Source organism: Syngnathus scovelli, chromosome 19 (assembly GCF_024217435.2).
Source record: "Syngnathus scovelli strain Florida chromosome 19, RoL_Ssco_1.2, whole genome shotgun sequence".
NCBI lineage: Eukaryota > Metazoa > Chordata > Actinopteri > Syngnathiformes > Syngnathidae > Syngnathus > Syngnathus scovelli.
This window is the reverse complement of record NC_090865.1, coordinates 806,002-832,284: the sequence shown is the minus strand read 5'-3', so window position 1 is coordinate 832,284 and position 26,283 is coordinate 806,002. Positions and strand designations below refer to the sequence as shown.

The 26,283-nt window shown below is 42.1% G+C and overlaps 1 protein-coding gene across 6 annotated transcripts in view; it reads right to left on the bottom strand.

Annotated features, from left to right (window-relative positions):
• The window catches only part of rbms3 (RNA binding motif, single stranded interacting protein), a 152,989-nt gene that overhangs the window by 38,890 nt on the left and 87,816 nt on the right, over positions 1 to 26,283 (bottom strand). For all 6 annotated transcript variants that reach the window (XM_049751339.1, XM_049751340.2, XM_049751342.2 and 3 more), the window contains 2 exons: positions 7,690 to 7,847; positions 4,529 to 4,608 (listed from right to left, as the gene is read on the bottom strand). In XM_049751339.1, the coding sequence (XP_049607296.1) occupies positions 4,529 to 4,608; positions 7,690 to 7,847 (238 nt within the window). The remainder of the gene's footprint in view (positions 1 to 4,528; positions 4,609 to 7,689; positions 7,848 to 26,283) is intronic.

Genomic DNA, 26,283 nt, shown 5'->3' with positions numbered 1-26,283 from the left:
TCACTTGAAAGTCTAACAGCTTCTTGAAAACTGACTACGTAAAAGTAGGAGAAAAAGAAAATGTAAGTTGTTGAAAAATAAGATTAGCCTCCGGTTGCTTGTGTTGCTGGCGCTGAAATTGAGGGCACTCAACGTCTCAATAGCGAGAAAAGCTTCAGGCCACGGCACTCGTTTCATTCACTTGCAGCGCTACTCTTATTACATGACACCTTTGTATCAAGTCAGTTAGTGAATATTTTGCCCTCCTTCCACAATAAACTTTTGTTATTGCAAACTTTTCAGAAAGCTAGCAAGTTACTGTGAAATATACCGCCAGTCACGGGTAACTCAACTACAAGGGGAAAAAATATCTAAAATTTCATAGACAGAGATCAATGTGAAGATGGGTTGGACATTTAGTTACGGTAAAAAAAAGTCTTAATTTTAATTTTTAATAATAAGAAGAATGATAATAACAATAATAATATGACATAAAGACATTACTTTGGGTTCCATTTTTGTGTGCGTGTGAATATTTCAAAAGCAGTCGTGATGCAAGTATGCAGAAAAAGAGTCGGCGATGAAAGACAACAGCAGCAGAAGATAAGAGAGGGAGCGACAGATGAGAAGGACAACAAAAGGTGCTAAGAGAATTGCTACAGCAGGCGGAGAGATAAAGGGGATCAACGGCGACGGACAGCTGGGCCAGCGGCACACGGGTCAAGCTCAGGAAGCAGCTGAAAAGTCAATGTCACGCTTTTCATCTCGCCTGCTGCAGATGCAACGGGCCTAAACTTTCCTCAAACGTAACCTTGCGAAAGCGCGGCTCGATCCAACTTTCTCCTCTGTTTCGCAACAGCGCCCATCACTTCTTCCCCCCTCGCTGCCCTTTCCCATCTGTTCTCGCTGGCCTTCCTCTCCTCTCCTCTCCAGTCCCGTCACGTTTATTCATCTCGCTCCGCCCCAACACACCATCTTTCTCATTTACTCGACTTTATGTATCTTTCGCTCACTTTCATCCTGCCTTTCTCTTCATTAGATGTGGATGAGTGGAGAGTCAAGTCCATCATAAGAGCCAAAACCTGGCAAAGCATCTCCTCTCCTCTCCTCTCCTCTCCTCTCCTCTCCTCTCCTCTCCTCTCCTCTCCTCTCCTCTCCTCTCCTCTCCTCTCCTCTCCTCTCCTCTCCTCTCCTCTCCTCTCCTCTCCTCTCCTCTCCTCTCCTCTCCTCTCCTAGCAAGATTCATATTACATTCTGTGGTGAAAAGTTTTCACATTTGAGTGACACATCCTCACATGGCCGCTCCATTTTTTTTCCCTTCTTCTCTTCTCTCGGCTAATTCATGACTGATATACTTCCGTGGCGAAACAAACAAAGCGTGACAAATCCAGATTATTGTCTGCGGCCGAGATAAGGTTATAATGAGAAAGTGCATCAAGGGAAATTGATCGTTTTTCAGGAAGCCGTCTGACTTAGTGGGGTTGCCAATAATAACTTCCCGTGTCCCCCGACTCTTAATGGGGGAGCGCAAAAACCTGGGGAAACGCTTGAAAGGACGCTATTCATTCGAATGTTTTATCCATGGAGGTTAAGTGTCTTACCTGTGGCAATAATCCACAAGGAAATGAATAAGGAATGGATTAATTATATTAAATGATATGATTTGAAAGCCATGCTTAGTTTATTTTATTTCTTTATTGAATGTATTTATTTTGTGCATATAGACGTACGTATATATATATATATTTTTTTTTTTTTCTTCTAGAGTTCTTCTTAAAGCACACCTAGTTCAGCTGTTGCCCGACTGTTGACGGCAACACCTATAGAGCATATGAAATGTTTTCAATTTCCTCTCCGCCAACGTCCAACAATGGTAGGAGATGTACAAGCGATTAGTCACCTGCCAAAACACGGCGAGGGCTAATGTATCTCCGGTTTGAATTACATTAAGCATAAGGTGTCGTCTCTAAGCTGTTTAATGCATTGTGGGATGACAGGCTTTAATCAGGCTCAGCGGAGCAGGCGGATTAAATCACTTTTATCTGCACTTCCTTTGACTTTCCCATTGCTCAGGGTTGCAATGTAAATCATAATGTGTCCCTGTTGGTCTCACTTCACTGTGGTTTATTGCTGTAGTCACATTTCATAGATTTCATTTATTTTGTCTATTGAGTAAATCCGCACGCTCGGAAAAACAAGAATAACTCTTTGTGCTCACCTTAAAATAACAAATGGATCATTTTTCTAAACAGAGATTGTTCCGTCTGCATGAGACCATCAATCTCCAAGCGCAGAGCTTACAATACAAGGCAGTATTAGGAGCATACATGCTCAAGAGATTGAATCTGTGGGCAAGTGGATGCACGATCATGGTCGGACAACGGCGACAGCGGCTGCCGCATTGCACGGAATTGCTAAACAGCTGTAGCGCTCCATCACGGCTATCGATCATGTCCCTCTCTCGGAATCCAAATCAGACGTGGGCAGAGCAGAGCAGAGCAGAGCTGCCGGCGTGGGGCCCTGCGCCGGCCGGACGGCCGGACGGACAGCGACGCAGTGCTCATATCAACCAGGCATCAGTGAACAAACCGGACCTGGATAGCTGATTACATGCACCTACATGTGAGCCACGTTCAACCTGAATGCATAAGCAACTATTTCGAGGAGACACATATTTTTAGCAGTAGCTTGTATGGCCTTGTATACAAAACACATACTATTGTATATCACTTTTCCTTCTTCTTCTTTCACATTATTATTATTATTATGATTATTATTAATAATCATAATAATTAAAATATATATACTTATTATTAATTAAATGAAACAATCAAATCAAAGAAAGAACAACGGACATCCAGTATTTTGCTGACTGCACCCAATTTCAGCGGTGAACTCTTTACTATTATTTATTTAAAATGAGATTGATTATGTGTATGAGCAAACATGTGTGCAGCAGTTCTGCATCTACCTTTTGCTATTTCAAATGCTAAATGGTGGGAAAAGCATTTATATTACAGCATGAGCCACATTGACATTCCAGCGGAGTCAACGTTAGCGGAGCATGACTGTATTTATGCTGGTGCGGTTTCTATGCCGGTCCAGACCAGCGGTCATGGCTGCCACACAAGTTTATACATGCACACGCAGGCATGTTGGTGTCGTGCTACGGCCTTCTCAGGACTTGCAATGGACCTGTCAGAAGACAATGGATGAAGAAGCTGCCTTGCGGAGCAAGGGACTCTGGGGAAATACCGCCACTGCCAAAACACACACACACGCACAAATGTATATGTGTTCCAAATAGGAACAAGCCGAAGGTGCAAATTAGGAGACCGCGCGCAAACATTGCGGCGATGCCACTTGCGCAATCCTCTTGACAAAACTATTGGAAGCAGCTGCGTGACAAGTCCAGCCACAGTGGGATGTCAACACACAATAAAGTGAATTACATTTACTTTGCCAACTATCAGGAACCTTGTAACCCCAAATAAAAAACAAACCAATGTCAGTGACAGTAATTGTAATTCCACCAAACGGCTTCCTTAAATCAAGGCGGTCACGTATCCCAAGCATCCATTAACAATCCTAAAGTCTGAGCCGCTGACAGATGGAGCCTTAAAGGCGAAGGTCAGTGTGATATTACAGCTTTAAAGGTTTCCTATTATGGCTCAACTTCAATGTAACTACTCACCTTGCCTTTAATAGCTGCTGGCTATGCAGCGGCTGAGCATATATGGAGATTCGAAATCCAGACTGGCGGATATTACTGGCGAGTGGAAAGCAATTTATGGTGTGTTTCTGTGATACTGGTTGGAGCTGTGAGTATTGCTAATGAAATTGCCCCAGGGGTGAAGGAGAGCTCCTCGCTGTGGCCTTGTGTGGCTGCTGCTTCATGCTGGGATGCACAAGAGACTTTAAGCACAGCAGTACCTGGCAGCCAAACTGCTTAGGCAGCACTTTTTATCCCTTCCTTGAGGCCTTGGCCTCTGATTCTTTCTTTTTCTACCTTGACTCTGTCTTCGCTTAGTCCATCATTGCTGTCGTTTGGCTTCCAGCATATTGAGGAGTAATGATGACTTTGAACAGAGAAGGCAACTTCACACACACACACAAAAAAGCTACCAAAAGGTAGCCATATTTGAGCTTTCAACCTTTTTTTTTTTCCCTCTTGTCTGCTCTTCCCTTGCTCAGCTTGAGAGAGGACATGGCAATGGTAAGCAGGGGAGAAAAGAGAAGAGAGTGCAAGCTCTTAGGAAGATTGCAAAGAACATCACAAAGGCATGAGGGGGAATATTAAGTGCTCTCTCTCTCTCTTTCACATTTGAGAAGCTGGAGTCTACAGAAGTAGCAAAACCAAAGAAGAAGAAGAAGAGAGACGGTGACAGAGAAAAGATGAGAGGAACGATAGAAGGTACCTTCAGCTATTTAAAGAGCTACGCAGCTAATGACACTAGCCATCTAGAATGCCGTCCAGCCAATCAGACATGAGGAATGATCACAAGTCAATTGGAATGAAGGGGCAAAGAGGTCAGGTAGAAAGTCTCACTTGGAATTCCTGGTGGGGTCTTCAGGTATTTTCCATTGAAGTGCTGGATCACTACTTCACATTTCTCTGTGGACTCCATCCTGTAATGAAAAGGATTAAGAAATATTTTCACTCAACACATCTTGTCATTTTACTGAAATCAAAATTGGAGTACAGTGCGTAAAATAATTGCAGGTTAGATAAATTCAACACTCAATTGGGGCAAATGGTGTTTTGTAGGTGCTCATTGATTGGCTGGCACCAAGTCCAAGGTGTCTTCCTAGTTAGCTGCGACCCTGAACAGGATAAAATGGATCGATCAGCATGAAGTAGAGCGCCATTCGGGAACCCCCGCTCATTGTGTTTGTACTGCCACGGTTCCATTACGCAACAAGCGACAAGCTAAGTGAGCATTGGCTGCAGGTCAAAGCGGAAATGCCCATCGATCATGAATTTAGCATGAGAAATGTGTATAATTGTCTTATTTGCAATCACCAGAGTGGCTTAATTGTAAGTTGAACTTGGCCGTTGTCAAGGGAGTGCCTGAGCAAAAGAATAAGAAGAGCAATTACTTCTTGCTGCTACTTTGGTTTTCCCTGCAGAAAAAGTTACATCCAAAATGTTTCATCTAAAATGATCTGAGAGATTAGCAGAGATTACAACCAATTGGGTTTGATTCACCAAGTGAGAAGTTCAGAGAGAAACTCGGGGTTTTATAATCAGGGAATGTTGGGTTGTTGTTTTTTTTTTAGCTTCACCCTGCCAAACAGAAAACGAGAGCCTCCAAATGCAAGCAGGAGTGAGACATTCATGGTAATATACTTTTGCAAAATTCATTGCTTTGTAGATTCCCGTGCTTTATTCGCTCTTACCGCCGAGAATACTCTTATCATTCTGTCAGCCGCCCACTTCTCTGTCCTCTTTCTCTCATATCTCTCCCGTCATCCCTCTTTTTTCTTTTTAACAGAGCTTCTTTATCGCTCTCTCCGTCCCATCCATCTTACTCCCGGCCCGTCTGAACCTCTTCCTTTTGACGGCTCTCTCATTCCTCCCTGTCTTTCAACCTTGCTTATTTCCAACATCTCTTACCGTTTCACCGCTCAGTCCTTGCCCTCCTTCCCTTTTGTTTCTCTGCTCTGGTGTACATCATCTGCCATTTTGCTACAGCTCTTTCTCTACGTTTAGAATATGTCATCTTTCACACTTGCTCGCGTCGTCTGTCTTTAGCTTATCGGCGGCATCCATTATTTCATGCCGTCGTAATGACACTTAAGCAGATAGGGCAACCTCCAAATGCTCAAAGTGCTTTCATTGTCCTCGAATGCACTTTTAGCGGCGTTGAGTCAGATTTAGTTAGCGTGTCAAAAAAAACAATATCATTTTATAAGATTTGAATGACAGTTATCAATCTTAGCTCTGCGGTGTCGTAAATTACTGGTTGGGATCTCAAAGTAAGAACATTGATGAGATCATAATGGCAATATCAAAAGGGAGGTCATCAGTATTTAACAGGAATAAATAAAGTCCCGACTGAGTCGTGATTATGGTTTATGTACTCTCGTTTGTATCCATTTTTCGCCCGGAATTGAAATCTTAACATTGAACAGTCTCTCTGTGTGTTGCTCGTTCGTGTCTGGAGAGAGACGTTCTTATAAAGCAATGATTTATGCGGTGGACTCCCTCCCATTTTATAAAAATAAATTCCCTTTCGCATATCGCTGGGTGGGATGTGTTCACTGCCCATGAAAATGTGTCTGAATCCATTACTTTTCACTCCAATTTTCAGTGATTTTCTCAGCGCTGCATTCTTTTATTCATGGTCTTCAAGGCCCCTTTGGCCATTCATTTTCCGCCTCCTCTTGTGCCGCCCCCCCCACCCCTTCTCGTTTTACAGCAGCAGAGCACGCAGGTAGACGGAAAACAGGTGGGGAGATGTGGAGTCAATAAGGCCGACAGGTGCTTTTGTTTCATGGGGAAAACGAACGGCTCAGCCAGACTGTCTGGCGGCCGCTAAGGATGTCGAGCTAGCCGCCTGCTCGCTGGCCTCACGGTCGGCCGACCGACCGACCGGCGGGCCGGCCGTGAGGCGGGCAGCCGCTTCTCTGTGTGCTGCTGGTTAATGGCATCAAGTGCTGCTGTCTGCAATGATTAGTGCTCAGGCTGGAGTAATGGGCTCTGATAACAGTAATGGATCAGCCCACAAACACTTAGCTCAGTTTACTCTCTAATGCCCCTCGTGGTCCAACCTCCAGCAGCTGTCTGTTGACAAAGGGAACGCCAAATCGCAAATGTATATATAGTGGAACCTCCAAAACAGAATGCTCCTAAGGTTGGGCACATTTTTGGGAAAAAAAAAAAAACAATGTCCCTCTGTGAGAGGTCAGCGTATCCTGCAAGACTGGGTCAGTTTAGCAAATGGCCTCATTCAGCACCATTGCCATCAAAGATATGAACAGTTAAGGGCAGACGGTGAGAAGGATGATTTCATATATCGCAGTGTTTCTCAAAGTCTGCTACTCAGGCCACTAGTAGAAATTCAGATTATCGTAGTCGCCATCGCAGATGTGTCAACTTAAACTGCAGACACAATGACGGATATCTGATTCAGATCGGATTTTTATCCGCATATAATAGAGGCCCGACTCAGCACAATCTGCATTTATAGTATGCATTATCCTGTCTATATAGTATGTATTATTCATATACAGTTGCCATATATGGCTCTGCTCTGATTCTGCTCAGTCTCTGATGTTGTAAATATGTGCATAAATCTTTTAGGTTTTCGGCTCTTCAATATTATTTTTTTTCTACAATCTTTGCAGCAGAAACAAATCTGGTACTTCTATTTTATCCTGTTTACGTGTGCACATGCTTCGATTCACATTTAATTGCCGGTTAAGTAAAGCAAGTGAATATCAAAAAAAAAAAAATCTCTGCATGACAGCCAGACACTGGGCTCCCCCGTTGGCTGCAATTGATAACCATGGCAGAGAGGTTGCTGGAGTTAACAAGGCAAAGTGACAAGCATAGGGCAGCTATTAAACTCGTTTTGGGATGTGCTATGGCGATGATGCAATAGGAAATTTCATTCCATAGATGTGCAATTTGAGAAGCACGAGATGTATTCAAAACATTTAGGTCTTGAATAACTTCAAATTTCACACGAATAAACCGCTGCGTACCTGGCAAAGCCGACTCCCCTGCTGACTCCGTTGGCATCCCTCAATATCCTGGTGGAGATGACGTGACCCAGAGGTTTCAACATGTTCTCCAGCTCCTGCTCGTCCATGGAGATGGGCAGATTGGAGATGTACAGGTTGGTCGGGTCCTGCTCTTGTTGCTGCGGGGCCAGAAAACCAGGCGGCACAAAATAGAAAAGAGAGAAGAAGGACGATGAGAAGGATGGAATTACACAATCGAGTGTAGAAAGCGTAAAATATCCATCTGTGTCACGAGCAATCTCTAGTAAAAATGATTTTGATTTTTTTTTTTTAATATTCACCAGTGGTCTTTGCGTTGAGAGACACTTTTTGTCCAACTTCAACTAATAGCTCGGTCCACATGTTCTACTTTGCTGCGCCGTGACTCGGAACTCTTTAATTACCGCTTTCCTTCACGGTCTGATTGTACTGTCATGGGATGGCTTATGAGGCGCTCTTAATGCAATCATTGGTTGGCCTCAGATGCCAATCATTACGCCAGCACGGAGGATTCACACAGTGTGTTTGTATGAATCAATATTGCCGCGGGCTGATCCAAAGTGCTCCCTTACCCGCGTTAGGATTAAGTCACTTTTGACTTTTTGGCATCTCAAGTACAGTCCAAACTGTATTAAAGGACTAGAAAGAGGTCATTTGTCATCATTACAGATTGTTTCATTAATTGCACGATTTAAAACTTGAGACAAAGATCTGTTGGATCGATAATGTAAATGTCATTTTAATTGCAGTGCCTGGAGGTTGCTGCAAGCTAAGGTAAAAGCGCACAGCTGGTTGGGGCTTGAGCCCGAGGAAACTGAGGGCCCGGTGAGCCCAACTGTTGAACAGCTGGGCCCTGCAGTGCAGCCAGACAAGTCAATCAGTTACCCAGCCCTCAAGACTAAAGTCCCAAAGACAGTCAGGTGAATCAAACTGACTACAAACTTGAACTGAACTAGTGAAAGTCAACTTTCTATCAACATACTTCTTGAGATTATTAACAGTGAAAAATAGGAGATCATGTGATAATGTGGAGCAAAGCAATTAACTGAGACTTAAAATAGTTTAAGGCTACAAAACGGTGCCAAAAAATGGCAATGATGGAGAGTTGAGCCGGTACTAATCACATAAGAATAAAGCCAGCACTTTTTTTCTATTCACTGAGTGTCTTCTTCTTTTTGTGGACCTTTTAAGATTTATTGTAGTGATTATTACAATAGCGCAGATGATATACAGTTATTTTCTCCATTTTTTTAGACTTCCTAATTACACTTTCACATGCAGCTTTTCACTTTGCAGCAATACTGAGGGCAAATTTAGAAATAAAAAAAACTTCCGAGGGTCCGGTGAAAACTCTTTCACCATCACTTATTAGATGTTTACTTCTCCAAAGTTATTGGAAAAGACATCTGAAACTTTTGACAGCACAAGAAGAGGTTACGCAGGAGAGAAAGTTCCTCCATCGTCCCCTTTTTCCATTCGACACATGAGAAAAGTGGCCCCTCTCCTGATTAATGAGCCGTCTTATGTGACAGGACACGTTGGATCAGATTAAAGTCCTGTCACTGCCTGTTGTGAAAATGGGGGTTGCTCCTTTCGTCTTCAGCAGATTTATCACATTTATACGGAATCCTCAAGTTTGTACAACACCGATTCGGGCACAGAATGATGCTGAATTAAATCTGCCATATTTCTACTTGATTTAGTTTTCCAGTTGTGGATTGTGTTGTTTTTCAAGATGATGTCAATCCAATGTTGGGTTAACTCGTTATGTGAAAGATTGACTCGCAGTTTAGGTGCATTTGAATGAATCATATGCAGGAAAAAGCATGCGACAAAAATGTGTTAATAGCGCTGCTCGTCTTGCGGGTGGATTATCACCAGCGAGCCTGGTGTAAGCACGGCCGCCGCGCTAAAGTCTCCCTTTGATGACGTTCCACGCTCCAAAGCCCTTAACACCCAGATGAGTAGATTATGGGTGGCGCTGGTGGAAATGGGAGCGTCTTAACCGGAGGTGAGATGGGCGGGCTGGCACATTCCACCAGGAGATTTCATTTCCTTTAATGTCAGCCTTGCTGTCAGGCTATGAATGAAACAGTAATTGAGGTGTGTGTGTGTGTGTGTGTGTGTGTGTGTGTGTGCGTGTGAGCCAATGTAAAAGTAATTATGCAGTATGCCTATTCTATCGAATGTATGGAAAGAGGCATTTGTGTCTATTCCTTCCTTCTCCCCGAAGGAGCTCATCCCCCTGCGGAATGGCAGTTGTCTGGCCCCTTGCCATTCACCACCATTGTAGAAGGTTAATGGAAAGGCTCGAGGCTGAACTGGGCCTTTGATGAGCATAATTCCTTCACCTTGCCACCAGGAGAAACAGGAGGAATCCGACTGTGTGTGTGACAGGAAGAACGGGCGGTCGTGGAGATGTGTCATTTAACGCTGACGAATGGCCCCCACCAAAGAGCTGACAACCTCGCAGCTGTTTTTTCATTTCGACACCCTGCGTGCGCTCTTTAGACCTGACTGCAATTTTACCTTAGCCGAGAAGGCATACTATTTTTCGTACTATAAGGCAGACTCTTTTAATTATCTCCAAAATTGAGATGCATGATGCAGACTCCCATTTCGGTGAGGTAGTGTAAAAGGCTAAACAATATGGTTTATGGTTTATATTGAGTTTTGAAGCTTTGAGGCGATGGTGAAGTTGGTCCATATTGACTGGTTAGAAGTGTACATGAAAAGAATGACAAGCCAAGGAGGCACTTGACATGACAGGCAGACATAAGACATTAAAGGAATCCATTGTTGCTTTTGCTTTGCTTGAGGGAGTCGACTTCAGTTGTGTGAAGTCTCCTGTTCTGCCAACAGGGATGTCGAGACGGTATCCGTTCAGCTGATAAAAGTTAGATAGAAATAAGTCATGACTAGGGCACGCATTGAATGCTGCATTCAAACTCTTACTTTTCAGCTTGCTCTTCATCCCACCGACCTTTCACTTTTCAACTTTCCTCGCTGTCAACAATTTGACTAGACACTTCTCCTCATCCCCTGATCAATCCACGACCTCCATTCATTCCACTGTGGGGCATTTTTCTCGTCTGTTCTCTCGCTTCCATCAATACAGCCTACTCGGGAGATTAGCTGGATGTATAATTAGCTCTACAGGGCTGCTTCATGCTTACGAGCACACGCGTTGGATGGTCAACCTACGGAGCCACCTCAAGTGTGGTAAAGAAAAGACCGTTCGTTTTTGTAGATTGTTACATCCTTGCACAGACAAGTCGTATGATTCAATGGATGGTAGGAATTGTCTTTTGGCCAAATGTCCTTGACTGACCATGAGCAAACACTGAAAATATTCTAAAGCAAGCGTGATAATTCAGTACGCAAAAAAACGAAGGTGTACAATCTGTGCATTTTTTTTTTAATCGAGCAGACACATTAAAGACTTGATGATACAATTTTACACACGGCAGCATAAGGAAATTGTATATGGGCTCTTTAGCTGCTCCCGTGGCGGCTGAAAACATTAACATTCCTGATAGCAATCTTCTGCTGTGAGATGAAGATGTAGTCGATCACTTTTAATATACTCTGCTTCATATTATATTGAAGGGAAAAGCCCAGAAGACCTGCCATTGTGACATTGCTTGAACAGTAAATTAATTAGTGAATACTAGCAGGAATTTATGACAGGACAATTAAGAGATTTTGACAAATGCATGATTTTTTTTCGACATTTTTGCAATAGACACCAAAATGGGTGAAGTTGGGGTTCATTTTTGTCCTTGCACAAAACAAATGAGGAGATAAGCCTACCAAAAATCAGCTGTCCCGAAATGTCAATAGGTCATAAAAAGAACTGCTGGTACTTTTACTCATGTTTTTGTCAAAACTTCCCAGAAAATAAGAATTAGAAATACTACATCGTATCCCCCTCCTTTTTTTTCTTCCACTAGTCAATGAAGACAGCCCACGGTGCCGCCCAGGGATCTGTCCTTGGCCCTCTACTGTTGCGCGCCTTCCCTTAAGCTCCATAAAGTTGTGCATATGAACCACAAGTTTGTCCTCGTCCAACTGCCTTGTGGAAAGGCAGAATTGAATGACAAGCAATTTCTTCAACTTGTACTCAGATCAAAGTGAAATGCCAGTCCTTGGCTCTCAGGGCTTGTGAGGCAAGCTTTCCAATGACACAGCAGCTCAGAATTGCTTTGTGCTCACCTCCAGCAGGAACATCGGCGTGACCTTTTTGTCAGGATTTATCATTCGACGCCCATGTCTGACAAATGTCAAGGACGTCATTTTTTTTCAACAAAAATATCATACATTACTTACCACTCACTGATGCTGGGAAACTATGACATGCTTTACGTGACCTCCAGGCTGGATTCGGTTCTAAAGACTGTCTTTATATTTTTTGCCAGCATATAAAAATGCGGGTCTCGGTTGATTTTCAGAGTTGTTTTATTGTGGTGTTATTGCGACACACCCAAAGGCGCAATAAACAACCAGGATTCTACTTTTGGACATTCTAGTCAAGAAATGCCATTTTAAACTTAAAATCAAATGTTTTCATTGAAGGGGAGAATTTTTTCCCATCCCTCCAAAGCATGACACCATGCAGTTGCTGTCACCCTCGGTCCTGCTCCAATTCCAATCTCCAAAATTCCAATCTCCATTTCCAACTTTTTTGCACCGCAACCAACTACCCTCAAAGGTCATATTTGTCTAAATGATTTGTCGACACTTAATTGAAAGCCGCAACGCAGATCAAGGATGATGAATCTTTGTCGCTGCAACAAGGTCAGACACTCATCTCTTTATGAATAGCTCTTAGCGCAGATGGTGGCTGACTCAGTCCACCAAGTAACCTTCCTGCCACTCTCTAGCACTTTGTCAAAGGGCAAAGGCATTCATCACAATTGAAAAAAGCTCCGAAGATTGGAGTTACACCTATCTGACACCAGCGTTACGTTCCGCTCAAATGCAATGATTAAATAAAAATTGTACAAATGGCCAGATGTTGCTGCAGAGCGATAAACATTATGCATCACTTTATCCGGCAACAGCATTCTCCCCAGGAGTGCAATATATGCTAATGGCAACTACGAGAAGTGTGTCTTTGCAGTCCAGAGGCACTGAGGCTCTTTGGCTATCAACATTCACACTCATTCACTTGCATAATGACACGGCACCTCATAAGCTCACTCCAATGCACGTACGCACGCACACTTGATGTTATGTTTTTCTACACACATTGGAATAATCACTCACCCGGTGTCATATTACGGCTTAAGGAAAAATACTTTTTGGAGTAGCTCTGCATTATGCTGTGATGATAGATGCAACATAAGGGACAATTACAGGTGATGCATTATTGAGCCCGTGGCTTTTCCAACATGCTTATACTGCAGCGTTGCTTTTTTTTTTTTCCCTCCCTGATATTTGGCTCTGCAGTCTGCTGACGTACTTTGTCAAATTTTGAATTATGACTTTAATATGCAGATGCTATTCCGCTCGTCATTTGTAGCGAATGGCGTCGGGTGATTTAATATCGGGGCGATAGTTCTCAATGGAGTAGAACTGCACTTGGTAAGGCACTGGATCTAAAAGACTGCTAAATATAAAGATTCATTAATTCTTTAACTAATTAACTTGGCGTTGAACTGATACTGATTTTAACATCACTTCATGAGTATGTTTCACAAGAAGTATTCATGAATTTCTAGACTCAATGTGCAACAAACACATTAGTTGCATTGAAAGTTTTTTGCAACTTTAACAAGGAGCAAATACATTTAAATAATATTTTAAATAACATTTGAAATACATTTATCGAGGAGTAATCATTTTCTCAGTCGAGCATGAGGTCAAGGGCATGCAACTATAGGAGCCTTTTTTATAGAGACAACTGCTATTTAATGGTACATTAAACTTACTACATGAGGTTGGAAGTTAATTGCATTGTTTTTATTCGTAGTAACTTTACAAGTGCATGTTTTTTTTTCACGCAATGTAAAATGTCTTCTGACATTTACAATCGAGGTAATCGTCTCGTTCACTTTGTTGAATGTGCGGAAACAATCGTGTCGTTACTTAGTAAAACAGACACAAGAGCAATAAATTAGGGTGCCATCAATGTCACGGCTCATACATTTTGATGCAGGGTTAATGTGAATTTAAATGGGTTGATATGCGCTTCGGCCGATTAATCACGACCCCCCTGATTTGATTTTGTATCTCCCTTGGTGAGCTAATATTCCAAAGATTAAAGTTTCATGTGGCGCTATCATAAAAATGTATTATTAACATTGAAAACGGGGATGCTGGCCTTACCTTTGTTCTCGACTAAGCTTTTAGCCTTGCGTATATAATATGCATAGGGTACATGTGAAGCTTTATATTAGAGGTGCAAAGAAAAAGTCATCAAAGCAGCTGCCCGAGTGAAGACAACATTCACAAATGTCTTCCCACTTTCATAATACATTTTCATCTCCATAACCTTTGTATTTTTCCATTAGTCTGTTTGCATCAACTGCTCATTGTATTGTTGCTGGGGTAAATGTGTTTTTCTGTCTTATAAATCATTCATGATATAATTTCTGAGATTGAATTCTTTTTTTTTTTTTTTTTTCTTTCCCCTCCCCTGACTGAGATCATGGCATGGCACAGAGTGCTGCCGAGGAGTTCTGAGGAGGAGGAAGGGAAGCATTAAAAAGAAATGCTGATGACCAATTGGATTTCCACTTTTAACCTATGCGGAAACTCTCATAGGCTGAATCGAAACTAAATTGTATCATCAACACATCGTTTAAATACTCAACGGGAAGGCTGAAAATGCAAAGAAATTCCAACAGATTACTCTGCTGGATGATTTTGACATAATCATTGCAGGTTTACTTCAATGTGATTTTGGAGCCAGGACTGTATCAAATGGTTTTATAATACACATGGAGACAAAAGCCTCTTAAGAATCTCTTTATGCAAAAAGTTGTTCTTGTTTAGCTTGCATCTTGTATTTTATTGGCTTACTCTGCTGAAAAATATACGTGAGGACTTACGTAACTAACTTTACGAAAGAGGTCATATCGGGGGTAAAGGAACTTTGCGGTATTGTATTCGTAAAAATCCAGATGGCTTTAGGAATTGTTTGTATTCATTTTAGAGCTTCATTTACATACCATCGTGCACGGCAAAAAATAATAACGCCACTATCAGGGATTGGCCGGCATCCAGACCAGGTTGTATGCCTCTCGCCCCAAAGTCCGCTGCTGATATAATTGAATTGAATGATGGAAAAGTGTGTCTAGGAAGAAAATATGCAAGAGCAGCATTTGAATCTTTTCTCTTCAGAGATGTGTCCTTTTCAAAAGTCATCCGCCGTGAGTTCAGCACATCATCAATTCACCATGCAAGCTCAGTTCGTGGTCCATGGGTCAAATGAGCCATAGCAGTGACTCCACTCATAGGAGGAATTTGCTCAGACAACCATTGAAGTCAAACTTTACGGTGAGGGAGGGAGGGAGGGAGGGAGGGAGGGAGGGAGGGAAAGTCACATGCGTCGGCTTGAATCTACATTTGGTAATCTACATTCTTGTCAATGGTAAGGCCATGAAAAGCGGCAAAGAAGAAGAACTCGGTTTCCTCTCCATCACTGGCTTTCCAAATAAAAGCACAATGCAATTTTCACTTATGAATCTAGTGCAAAGTAAATAGCGTAGGCTGTCTGCGTGCTTCGCAAACACACTAGGAATAACTACCCTGGGCCACAGACTCATTTGTTATTCCTTAATGTGCCACTGCTCGCCAGGGAACAGTAAGCCCGCTGTGTTTTCCAAACGACACCGCAATGTGAGCGTGGCGTGTGGAAGTGCAGCAGGAATACTTGGCCCCGCTTCTGTCACATCAGCGCAGAGAAATAACACACCGAAAGGCGAGCGCGGCGGAAATATTGAAATACATATTAAAGAATTATTTCTCAATGGGAAACCGCAACAACAAAAGTAATAAAAAAGCAATATTGGAAGCATTGTGCGGGGAAAGCAACTCTGAGCAAATCAACATTTATGTGGCATCAGTCAAGTTCAGCGGCAGAAGCGAGGCAATGATTTTCAATTACCAAATGTTGAGGTGGCGTATTAGTCCGCAATTCAATAACACAAACTACTAACAAACAAAATACAATCACACTGTGTATGCATACAAATGAAAATTCTATACGGTATTATTATCTTTTGTAGACTATACTTGCATTGGATATTTTAATATTATATATTTATATCTTGCAGTTATGCATTTGCAGCTCTTTGTATGTTTCTGCTGCTCTTTTTTTTTTTTTTTTTTTTTAAATATATCTATACAACACCAGCGTACTCAATGTACTATCGACACCTACGCTGTTACCATAGCAACATTTTCAGACAAGTAAGTCCAGAGCAGAGCAGAGCAGAGCACTGATGGGCGAATGTAACAAATCCAATCAGGTCAGTTAGAACAAAAAAACAATTGAAGTAACTTACTGTGTGAAAACTAAACGCGCATACGCGTGCGTGTTCTGTCGGGGCATGAAAACGTACATCACGTTAAAAAAGGCTGTAGGCTAGCTTCTTAAAAAATTCATTCAAGTCTGTCATTTGTAAAAAGAGAAAGAAGATCCATGTTCTGAAGTACACACACACACACACACACGCACACAGCTAAAATGAAACTAAGAATGAAATGAGGTTCCACCATGTGTTAACAGTTACGGAAACATTTCATGGACATTAAGCGACGTTAATGACACATGACAGAAAATCTGACAATTGAGTCAAATCACCGAATAATAACGATATCAACTGCACATCATTTTGTTTTCACTATTTGACAGCTTGCCTTTTGGCATAAGGCCATATGTATTCAATCTGGAAAATTAATAGGCGTGCTTGCTGTCTAAATGACGCCACAGTATTCGATTTAAACAAGGCAATAATAGCAAATGTGGGATTATATACAGTATATGCACATTCATTATTATCAGTTATGGAATGACACGCAACCAAAACAATCCAGTTTATGCTCCTTACACAAAACTATATTTGCACAAAGAATTGTATATGATTGTGGACCCAAACTCCTCCGAGTGTATTTTAGTAAAAGCGTGCTGACCTACATAGCGAGGATGGCTGCTTGTTACAGTCTAATTATCACCCTAAATGGTCTGGAAGAAGGGAGGTCCGGCAGGACACGTGTTTGTTATGGACACTAATGAGACTGTGGAACAAAATACCGACCCACACAAAGTGTCCCACGATGGTCTCATCGTTCGCACTCCATAAAAAAAAAAAAATGGAAGGAAAGAGGGATACAACAAACTCAGAAAATAATAAAATGAAGAGGAATGCTGCTTTAATTTCAGGAAAGATTGAAAATGTCAATCTGTCTTGAACACTTGTTGAGTTTGACGCCTGTCTCAAATTCGTATGTCAAAGAACATCAGCGATAAAGTCGTTTGTTAGTTTTTGCTGCTGCGAAATTTAAATTCAGATAGTTCTATTGTCCAAATTAAGATTTACTGCATGAAAATAGTCCCTTAAATGAAATATGTAAATGTAGCATAGCAGCCCTCGACAAAGCAAATTTAAAAGAACCAATGCAATTTGACTGAGAGAAAATCTTTTTGTGACTTCATTAGAATATCCGGGAAAGGGTCAAATGACATGAAATTAGAGCAGAGGAGACAGAATCGGAATAAGGCTTTTGCACACCATTAGCCGAGACTTGCGGTCAAGAAAACATTTGAGGACTAGTGACGCAGATTGTAAGATAAGAATAAGGAAGGGTCACCTTATCCAGACAGAGGTCACGGTGACTCGGGAGTTAAGCGTCAGAGGAGAACCACGCCGAGTGACATTCAGCAAACATTCGTCCTTTGACGTCAACACCTGCTGTAAGACTCCAGATAATTAACTGTCATACGCACCTCAGCGGGGTTTAGCATTTCCATAATCACTCCATTTATCACTGCCACACAAAACACAATATCACTCTGTCAAAGTTTCACTCCATTATTCAAGATCTGTTGTTTGAATGTCAAAGAGTTGGAATCAGAAAGCGAGTTAATGGAGACGCCATTAAGCAGGACCGCTAAGGCCCGTTGAACAGGACTGCACAATAAACACGGGTAAACTCGGCAACTTTACAAATCATCCGACAAACTATCTGGTCGGTGTGTTATCCGCACGGAAACTAATGAGCGCTTTAATCTAAGGGTCTGGATCATTAAAAGAGCTCGCCGTTTGATGCCAAAATTGACTTTCATCTCGGTGCGGCGACGGCTGATTAGCTCACGCAGGTTAACATGTGCGGCTGTGGAAAATGTTGGAAGATCATTAGATGTAATGAGTGGCCATCAGGACTGACTGCTGAAAAGCTGCAAATTCCAGCTTTTCCTCATCTCTGAGGGTTGTCGTGGACAATTTGGTCGAACCGGGCCATCAATGGCGTGTGATGGCGGCAGGAAGTCCCTCCAAGGTGATTCCCATTCGGATCACGTCCGCTTGATTGATTAAGGCGCAGGCAGGCAGACGGATTTGGAGCTTGGCGGAAATGTGTGTTGGATTCCAGATGGATTTCATTCATAAATGGGAAAAGTGGGAATCAACGTTGTAGAAATCAATTTGGTGAATGCATTATTATTAACTAAGTTTGTTGCAAGCTTGGTGTGATATATTTTCACATTTCTAGAGGTTTTAAAATGTTATTGACATACTTGAAGATACAGTTACAGATGAGAGGATGGACAGAAAGCTAAGTATGACTTTCAATGGATTGACATGTCCATGTAAAGGTATTGATTTCCAATCGGATACTTTCCCCAAAGAGTCTAATAATCCGTCACGGTCAGATTAAAGTATTTACATGTATTTGAAAAGCTTAGCGTCAATCGATGAAATGTAATTGCTTTTTTGGAGGGAAGTGCTTAGACGCACATACGTATTGAATGTCAAAAGAAATCAGACGGGAGGCGTCAAAACAGAAATTTGAAGAGAAGGGAGGGAATTGTTTGTCCTTTTATGAGACAAACCAAGGGGATTAAGGTTGATCACGTCATCGTGTGATTAACAACACCTCCGTCCCGCCATTAGGCTGACCTTGTTAAGTGTGTGAGGTGATTACATGGTGTGTCACCATCAAGCGCTTCCATCCACCATGAGTGCTTCCACGCCATTTACAGCTGTTGCTATGATGTTGCACATCTTTTTTTTTTTTTTTTATCTGGATGTTCTTAAGGGCACAACAACATCCCCGCGCTCTTTAAAAAGTAGGCACAGTATTTTACTTTGTACTTCATTTTGTTCGCGCTCACATCCCTGGCTGCTGTACTTGGAGTAATTAGAAGCAGATGATTCTCGCTTAATTGGAAAGGAATGCAGAAGGGGGCTGGCTACAGGGCATGAGGAAATCACAACAGCAGACAGTAGGTAAACACGGCAGAGGGCGGACAGTGAATTACCGCATGAGTGGAATCTGTGATAAACATATTACGAGGCTTGGTCGAGTCGAAAAAAAAATCCAATAAGGTCTTGGATGAAATTCATGCCACTTTTCACAAAGTAACTTTGTGTGCTTTCAGCTCTGCAATGACTTCATAGTGAGGAGGATTACAGGGCCATAGACTGAGAGCAATACATATTGCATGATGAAAGTTTGATACGTATACACTTGACAACAAAGGGACAGAATATTAAAGGTTAGAATCCATTGGTAAGAGGGCAAGTTTCATTTAAACTGTGCCAGAAGCCAATTCCAAGTTGAAAGCAACTGCAAGAGAGCAAGGGAAAGCCAATGAGAGTGAGAGAGAGAGAGAGAGAGAGAAGAAGGAGGGGCTGCTTTTCATTCCACTGAAAGTCACAGCTGAAAGTCAGGCCTGATTGTTTGCTGTTTGGATGCTGCTTTCACTGATGCGTGGGAAGAGTGGAAGATTCCCTGGAGGCGCTGGAGGGAGGCTTAATGAAGGCAACAGACACACACACACCCACTCAAGAGCAGGGACTTCCTCATTTACGATTTCTATGTAGCATTTGGCCTCCTTAACAGGAGGGGGCCCTGTTTCCAATAATCGGACTGTTCGCTTTGGACGCACAGAACATTACCGACTTTCGTTAAAGGTGTCACAGTCGATCCTCGTGCACATGTATTAGCGTCAAAGCTGTCTTCAATGGGAACTTGCCATATCCAATTAGGCGGCCATATTGGAAGTCGCAAAAGACAGACTTACAGGACATTAATATGGCTTTATGTGTATATCCCACAGGAATAAACAGTCTAAATATACGTATATTTGAATTTTTATGCTAACGCCCCAGCGCATCCGTCCATCCATGTCTTACTCTCTAAGCTTTCGGTTTGTAGATTGTTGGTTGAAGCTCTTTTGTTTTGGCCTCCTCTTGCGATGCTCCCTAAATCTGCGTGTAATTAGTGCGGTGTGACCAGGTTCCCTAGCCGACACAAAAAACTCATTAAATTCCACCGACCTGCTTTTTCTCGGGCATGGTCTCCTTGCCCCATATTAATCTTCCTTCCAACCCGTGCTTTAATTTTTTTTTCTTTTTAATGGGAATAATAGCTTCTTCTACCGTACGATAAGATGCATCATGTATATTCTATTTTTCCCCCTCATTCAACGCTTCCGATGCGGTGATCCAAGGTCAGGTCTAATGAGTATCTGAATGATAAGATGCCACGTGTTACAGTTCCCCGATGAGTGCAGCAGGTCGGGAGTGAGACGAGTGCATTTGCTACTCACCCCTCCCTCCCTTCCGTCTTTGTCACTTCTCTCTGTACTTCTAGACAATGGCCTTGCTCATTTCCGGACTCCCTCCCGCAGTCTTCCTCGCGACAAACAGGGCCACACAAACAAGGTCATTGAGACTGCTGTGAGAGGAAGATGTATCATTTACTGGGAGATGGATGACATGATGTCTCGGCGAAAAGCTTTTATTTTGACCAGAAGTATTACTGCAACCCTCCGGCTCTCTCCCCACCCGCTTCCCTAATTGAACAAGGAGGAAAAAGACAACTAGCACTTGCGCTGCAAAGGAAATTGCCTCTTCAGTGGTGTGAAAAATACACAATTTATTGCTGAAACATTGCTGCGTTCCTTCAACAGCCTGGCCTAAGAGGGCTGGCAATAGAGTGTGCAAATTGACAAGGGACAACCTCGATGGCCTGCAAAGCACCCACAATTGACTTGTATTGGCTTGTATTTGACAGGTTGCTTAAGATTGCTGTGGGATGAACTTTCCCTTTCTTTCCACTGTCTTGGTGGTAAACGGTGACAAAATATTACAGTCATGCGGTGATGTTAGAAAATAATTCTCCAACCTTTCCATGACCAGCTTAGCTGGGGTATTTGACAAACATTAAAAGCTTGACACTAAAAGAAATCATGAAGAATCAAATGATTCAATAAGATGATGTGAATTGCGGCGTAGTTGTTATTCTTGAGTGACAGCATTGTGAAAGAGCGTTAAGTGGCGGATACGTGTGACGTGCCCGACCGACTTCAAAGTCGACACTGCTAGTGCGGAGGAAAGAGCGGTCGGTAATGTAGCCCCATCACGGCTCAAGTGACAGCTCCTGCAGGGCTCTTGGACCAGACAAGTGCAGCCGTTGATCCCGTGGGCTCCGCAGCACAGCTGCCAGATATGGCGAGATGTGAGTGTGTGACAGCAGGATATCAAAACCGCCATCCCGGGAAGACAAACCTCACAAGGCTTTGGCAGGGGAGAGGAGCAGCGACTGCAACATTTGCGCCTATAGCATTTATTTAACCTCTCAGATGGGTGAGTGCTTGCATTAGACTGACATTTGCCTCTGGCTGCTCGCTGCTGTCAAATTAGCAGCACTAGTCCTGCTTTTATACAATTTATGATTTCATTTAGCAATGCTCCATTCCCTTGAATTTGTTGGCTATCCCTGTGCTGTCCGAATTCCACGCATGGGCTCGAGAAGAAGCAACAAATGATTTTCACATGAAATGGAAAGAAAATAATACAATGCTTTTTAATGCTATTTTGTGATGGCCGTCCTGAACCTTTCCTGACACGCACATTATATTGATAGATATGAATATTGTATTTTATAAATTATATTTCATATATTTAAAGTGTAAATCAACAGCAACAACCACCAGTCTAAAGTCGCTAGAACATATAAAAATCTTTGAGTTGACGTCTCCTTTAATAGTCCCAGACGTCAACATGTTTCATTAAATTGCAGTATGCTAATGCAGCTATCACCCCCGGATGGTGAAAATGCAAACCATCATGACATCACCGTGGCAACCCAAAATGAACTGTATAGCTCGGTGGGAATGTGTCTTGTCAGCCCTGTAATTTAAAAATAATTTCTCCATCAGAAACATAATTAACTGCATTAGTAGCTGTGACTATGAAAGGACACAGTGTAAAAAAAAAAGCCCAAAGCTGGGGGAAAAAAAAAAAAAAAAAGAGTAAATGTTACGCAGAGCCTATTAAAAAAGCCCAAAATGATCTACAGCTGGGACACCAAAGCACATATTGAAGCAAGACAAGTTCAAACTGCAGGATATGGACTTTTCCAGCTCCCATGGCTCTTGTTCCCGTGTTAAGTCCATTCAGTCCATTAGTAAATGCGTTTTGCTAATGTCTAAAGCTAGCCAGGCAGGTAGCCATCCCCGCTTGTAGTCGTGCTACACCCTTTCAGGTCTCACTGACTGTGATGGTGACCGGAGACAGGGATTGCAGGCTAAGGCCCTCAAGGGACTCATTAGTGAGCAGAGGAGCTATTTGAGGGCAGCGTATGGAAGAGTACAGAGCACAGTGAGGTGAGGTGAGGTGGGGTGGGTTTTTTTTTTTTTCTATAAAGTCTTTTTTCTCGATTCCAAGAGAAAACAATACCCAGAAGTGTGCAGCTACACCGGTAGAGAGTCTTGTGCTTGTTATGGGCAGCTCACATGGGTTGAACGACATTATACGATGAAAGCATTGGAATGTGGCTGATTAAAGAAATCCTCCATATTGTCATTCTGATGTTGCATTTCCTCACGCACGTGTGCAACAGTGATCCGATCGACAAATCAACTTCCCATCCCTATTATGCGAGATGAAGAAAACAAAATCACCAAGGTAGAAAGAGGCTACGCGTAAGTTCTTCGTTAACTGGTAAGCTCTTTTAAAAAAGAGAAAGACCTCCAGCCTTTACATTCTTCTAAAGCCATGCCTTTCATGCCAAGTCTGCTTTCAATATCAAAGCTCTTTGGAGAGCCTCTGGTGAGATAATAACAAAGGGAAGGGGACTTTAGCGAAAATGGAAGACCTGTAAAATGAGGGAGAGATGAGGAGAACTAGATACTGGAACAGGAGCATATCAATTGCCCCATTATCTGACATCTATTCTGAACTGAGTTATTTTATTTTTTTCAATTTTTTTTTTATTCTTCATTATATATACGTATATATTTTATTTATTTGTCTATTTATTTACTGATTTGGTACAAACCACACAAAATTGATAGCACCCCGAAAAATATGAACATGACTGACTAAAACATGCCAAATCAGAAAGAGGCTCAATTTCTGCCTTTTTTGTTGTTGTTGCGGGTAATAATGCTGATGATTGCGTGTATACGTGCAGAGAACACCTGGATGTAGTTTTCCACAAGCTGTGGCTAGGAACTTTATAAATGTAGCATGCATGCTGATCTGGATGCCCATAAGCACATTTATCTGTAACCTGCAAACCATTTAGCAAATGCAATGCATTTGAATACCCACATCAACAAGCCAAGCCATTTTTATATTATAGCCATCTGATTTCTTCTATGTTAAAGAGCTATCATCCTACCCGAGGCTTTTTTTTTTTTGGTGCAATTGCGTGACAAGAATGCAAAAAGCGCCACAACTAATAATTAAGTTCCAGGAAGTGGATTTTAACAACAATTTTACAGACTTTCTTTTGTTAGGCTGCTTCTACTGCCGCATCATTTGGTGCATTAAGTGTCGGCTAGTGAAAATGCAAAACGGGCAGCTGTTGTCAGACAAAAGCAAAAACGTCGCCATGCCTTTCTGTTCTGGGGTGTTTTTTTTTCTTCATCTGATCTAATTTGCTCTCTGTCTGGAGCACATTGAAGCCATTGTGACTTATCTTGCTCAACATATGGTATCCAATGTTAAAACGGCTTTAGGATAAAAGAAGCTACACATGCCAAAACATTCAAGCGGCGCATGAGACGAAGGACAATCCTTCAGGGACACGCCAGGCCAGCCATGGCAGATTGAAGTGGAAGGCCACTGGCTGACTGTGATCCCGTCTTGAACAAATTTGAGAGAGGGACGACATGTTTTTCCTCTCGCTTGCATTTTAAGCAAACAGGAGCCATGTGGGAGGCATTGACCTGCCTTCCATCCTCTCATTATCACTCGCCGCTATGCCGTAAACAACACCCTCCAGGCAGCGACACCGAGGGGAGTCCCCAACCAACCGGAGGAAAAGGCTGTGCTCATAATTGGCATTTAATGCATCTGTGCATATTATACCGCCAGCCCTGCATACAAAAAAAAAAAAAAAGAAAATGAATTATTGAAATAAGCATTAAGAACACAAAAGAAATGCATTCATTACAACGAGCATTTCTTTTTTCTTTGCCAAGAAAATGTACGTGGCTGACAATCAGTAGACTAGCTTACGGAATGAAATCCTGAAAATGGACAACCGTAACCTTGGAAAAGATACGGTATTCATAACCACCCACGCTACGTCGTATATACACACTCAGCAGTGGAAATTCAAAAACAGTTAGATGTCTGTCAGTTCCCCTTGCAGAAGAACAAAACCTCCTGAGGCAACACAATGGCACTTTACGTCTTTTGTGTTTCTGACTGGCAGTATACACAAGAGAGAAAAAATGTGAGTTTTCCCTCCGGGAGGGAGTTCACGGCATATTGAGTGCTTTTCAAACAGAGGAGGAGGCTTGGCATATGCTACTGTAAGCAAGATGAGATGCAGGGAAGTTCAGTGAGCGAGCGAGCGATCCTGTGTAAAGCCGCTTCGACATACAGCATTACTTAACCATTGATGTGCAGGCCAACTCTGGATTCGGAACTACGGTTACACAGGAACATGCACCCACAGCCACCCACCCACCCACTCTGACAGTCATATCAACACTATTGTCAGGGTTAGAATATTGTTTTTATACTTTTAGTCTAGTATATGATATAGTATAGTTTAGTATATATATCAATTTACATTATTTATTTTGGTTATTTTTATTATAGTTTGTTTTTATTTCGATTTGTCTCTTTTTAGAGAGGTTTTTACTGTTATAAAATTACTGGATTATTTTTCCTGAAGGACAAATCCAGGGCATTTATCACTGTGGCAGCCACCAACCATTCACACAAAACAAGGAGACCAGGAGATGTTTTCCCCAATAGCTCCTCCAATCCAATTCGCCTCCCCACGGCCAGGAAGAGGTTTCAATTAGATAGATATAAACAGAAAAAAAAAACACAGGGAACCTGCAAACCTCCTGCAAGAAACAAATCAAGATGTCTAATGTCTTTTGCATAATGATGCTCTAATTTGAGTATTCAGCCCGTTTCCTCCCACACGGCTCCGGCCCGCTTCTAATCCAAGGTAGAAGAAAACGTGTCATTTCTCTAATCAATCTGTTAAAGACAGACGAGGCCTCCGAGTATAGCTTCCTTCAAACGCTCATTTTATTTTAGCCCTGCGGTGTGACTGTTGCATCTCACTTCTCTTTTTCAACTGCACAAAGATGGAAAGATGTCAGGGAACGGTACACCCTTGAGGTACGTACGCCTGAGGTAGGAAGTCAGCCTTAGATGTCTGTATAAATGGAACAACTGGCAGCTCATTCGGAGTGACAACACACCTTTTAAAAGCTAAAGCAATCCAGCCATTACAGTGAAGACAAACACGGCAGCGCAGTGCGGGGATCCCAATGTGCAACACCATTTCAAAATGGAGCCTACAATACCAGGCAAGAATCTTCATTTGCTATAATCACCATATGTAAATATTTGTCTCATCAATAAAGAAAGAAAAATACACAAGAAGATCAGGAAAGAGCCTAAGGTATGTCACCTGACCTCCGTTTATGCCGCCCTATTAGTCAGTTGAATTAGTATAGCACACTAACATTTTGCATTACCAGGACATTTTTTAATTAGAAATACACAATGGATTAAAAACTACCATTACTTGATGCGTGTTCTAATGTTTATTGTTGCACTCTCAAAATGTCAATTATGGAAAAAGGTCATTAAAGAAGCTAATTGTGATTTTAGGACTTGTGTGTGTTATTTATGTATTATCTTTGATTGTTTTTTCTTAGACACACACGCACCTCCAAATTCATCTCAACCTAGAATCCAGTCTTCCAAAGTGCACGAAGCAATATGCATTGTTTTTTCCTTTTACACAATACTTAATTAAACACAAAGTGCGCACTTTAATCTTTATAATTCAATAGCAAGGCAATGTAGCCGCTTCAGCATCAGCGATCCAGACACAAAAGACTGTTTGGCACCACTG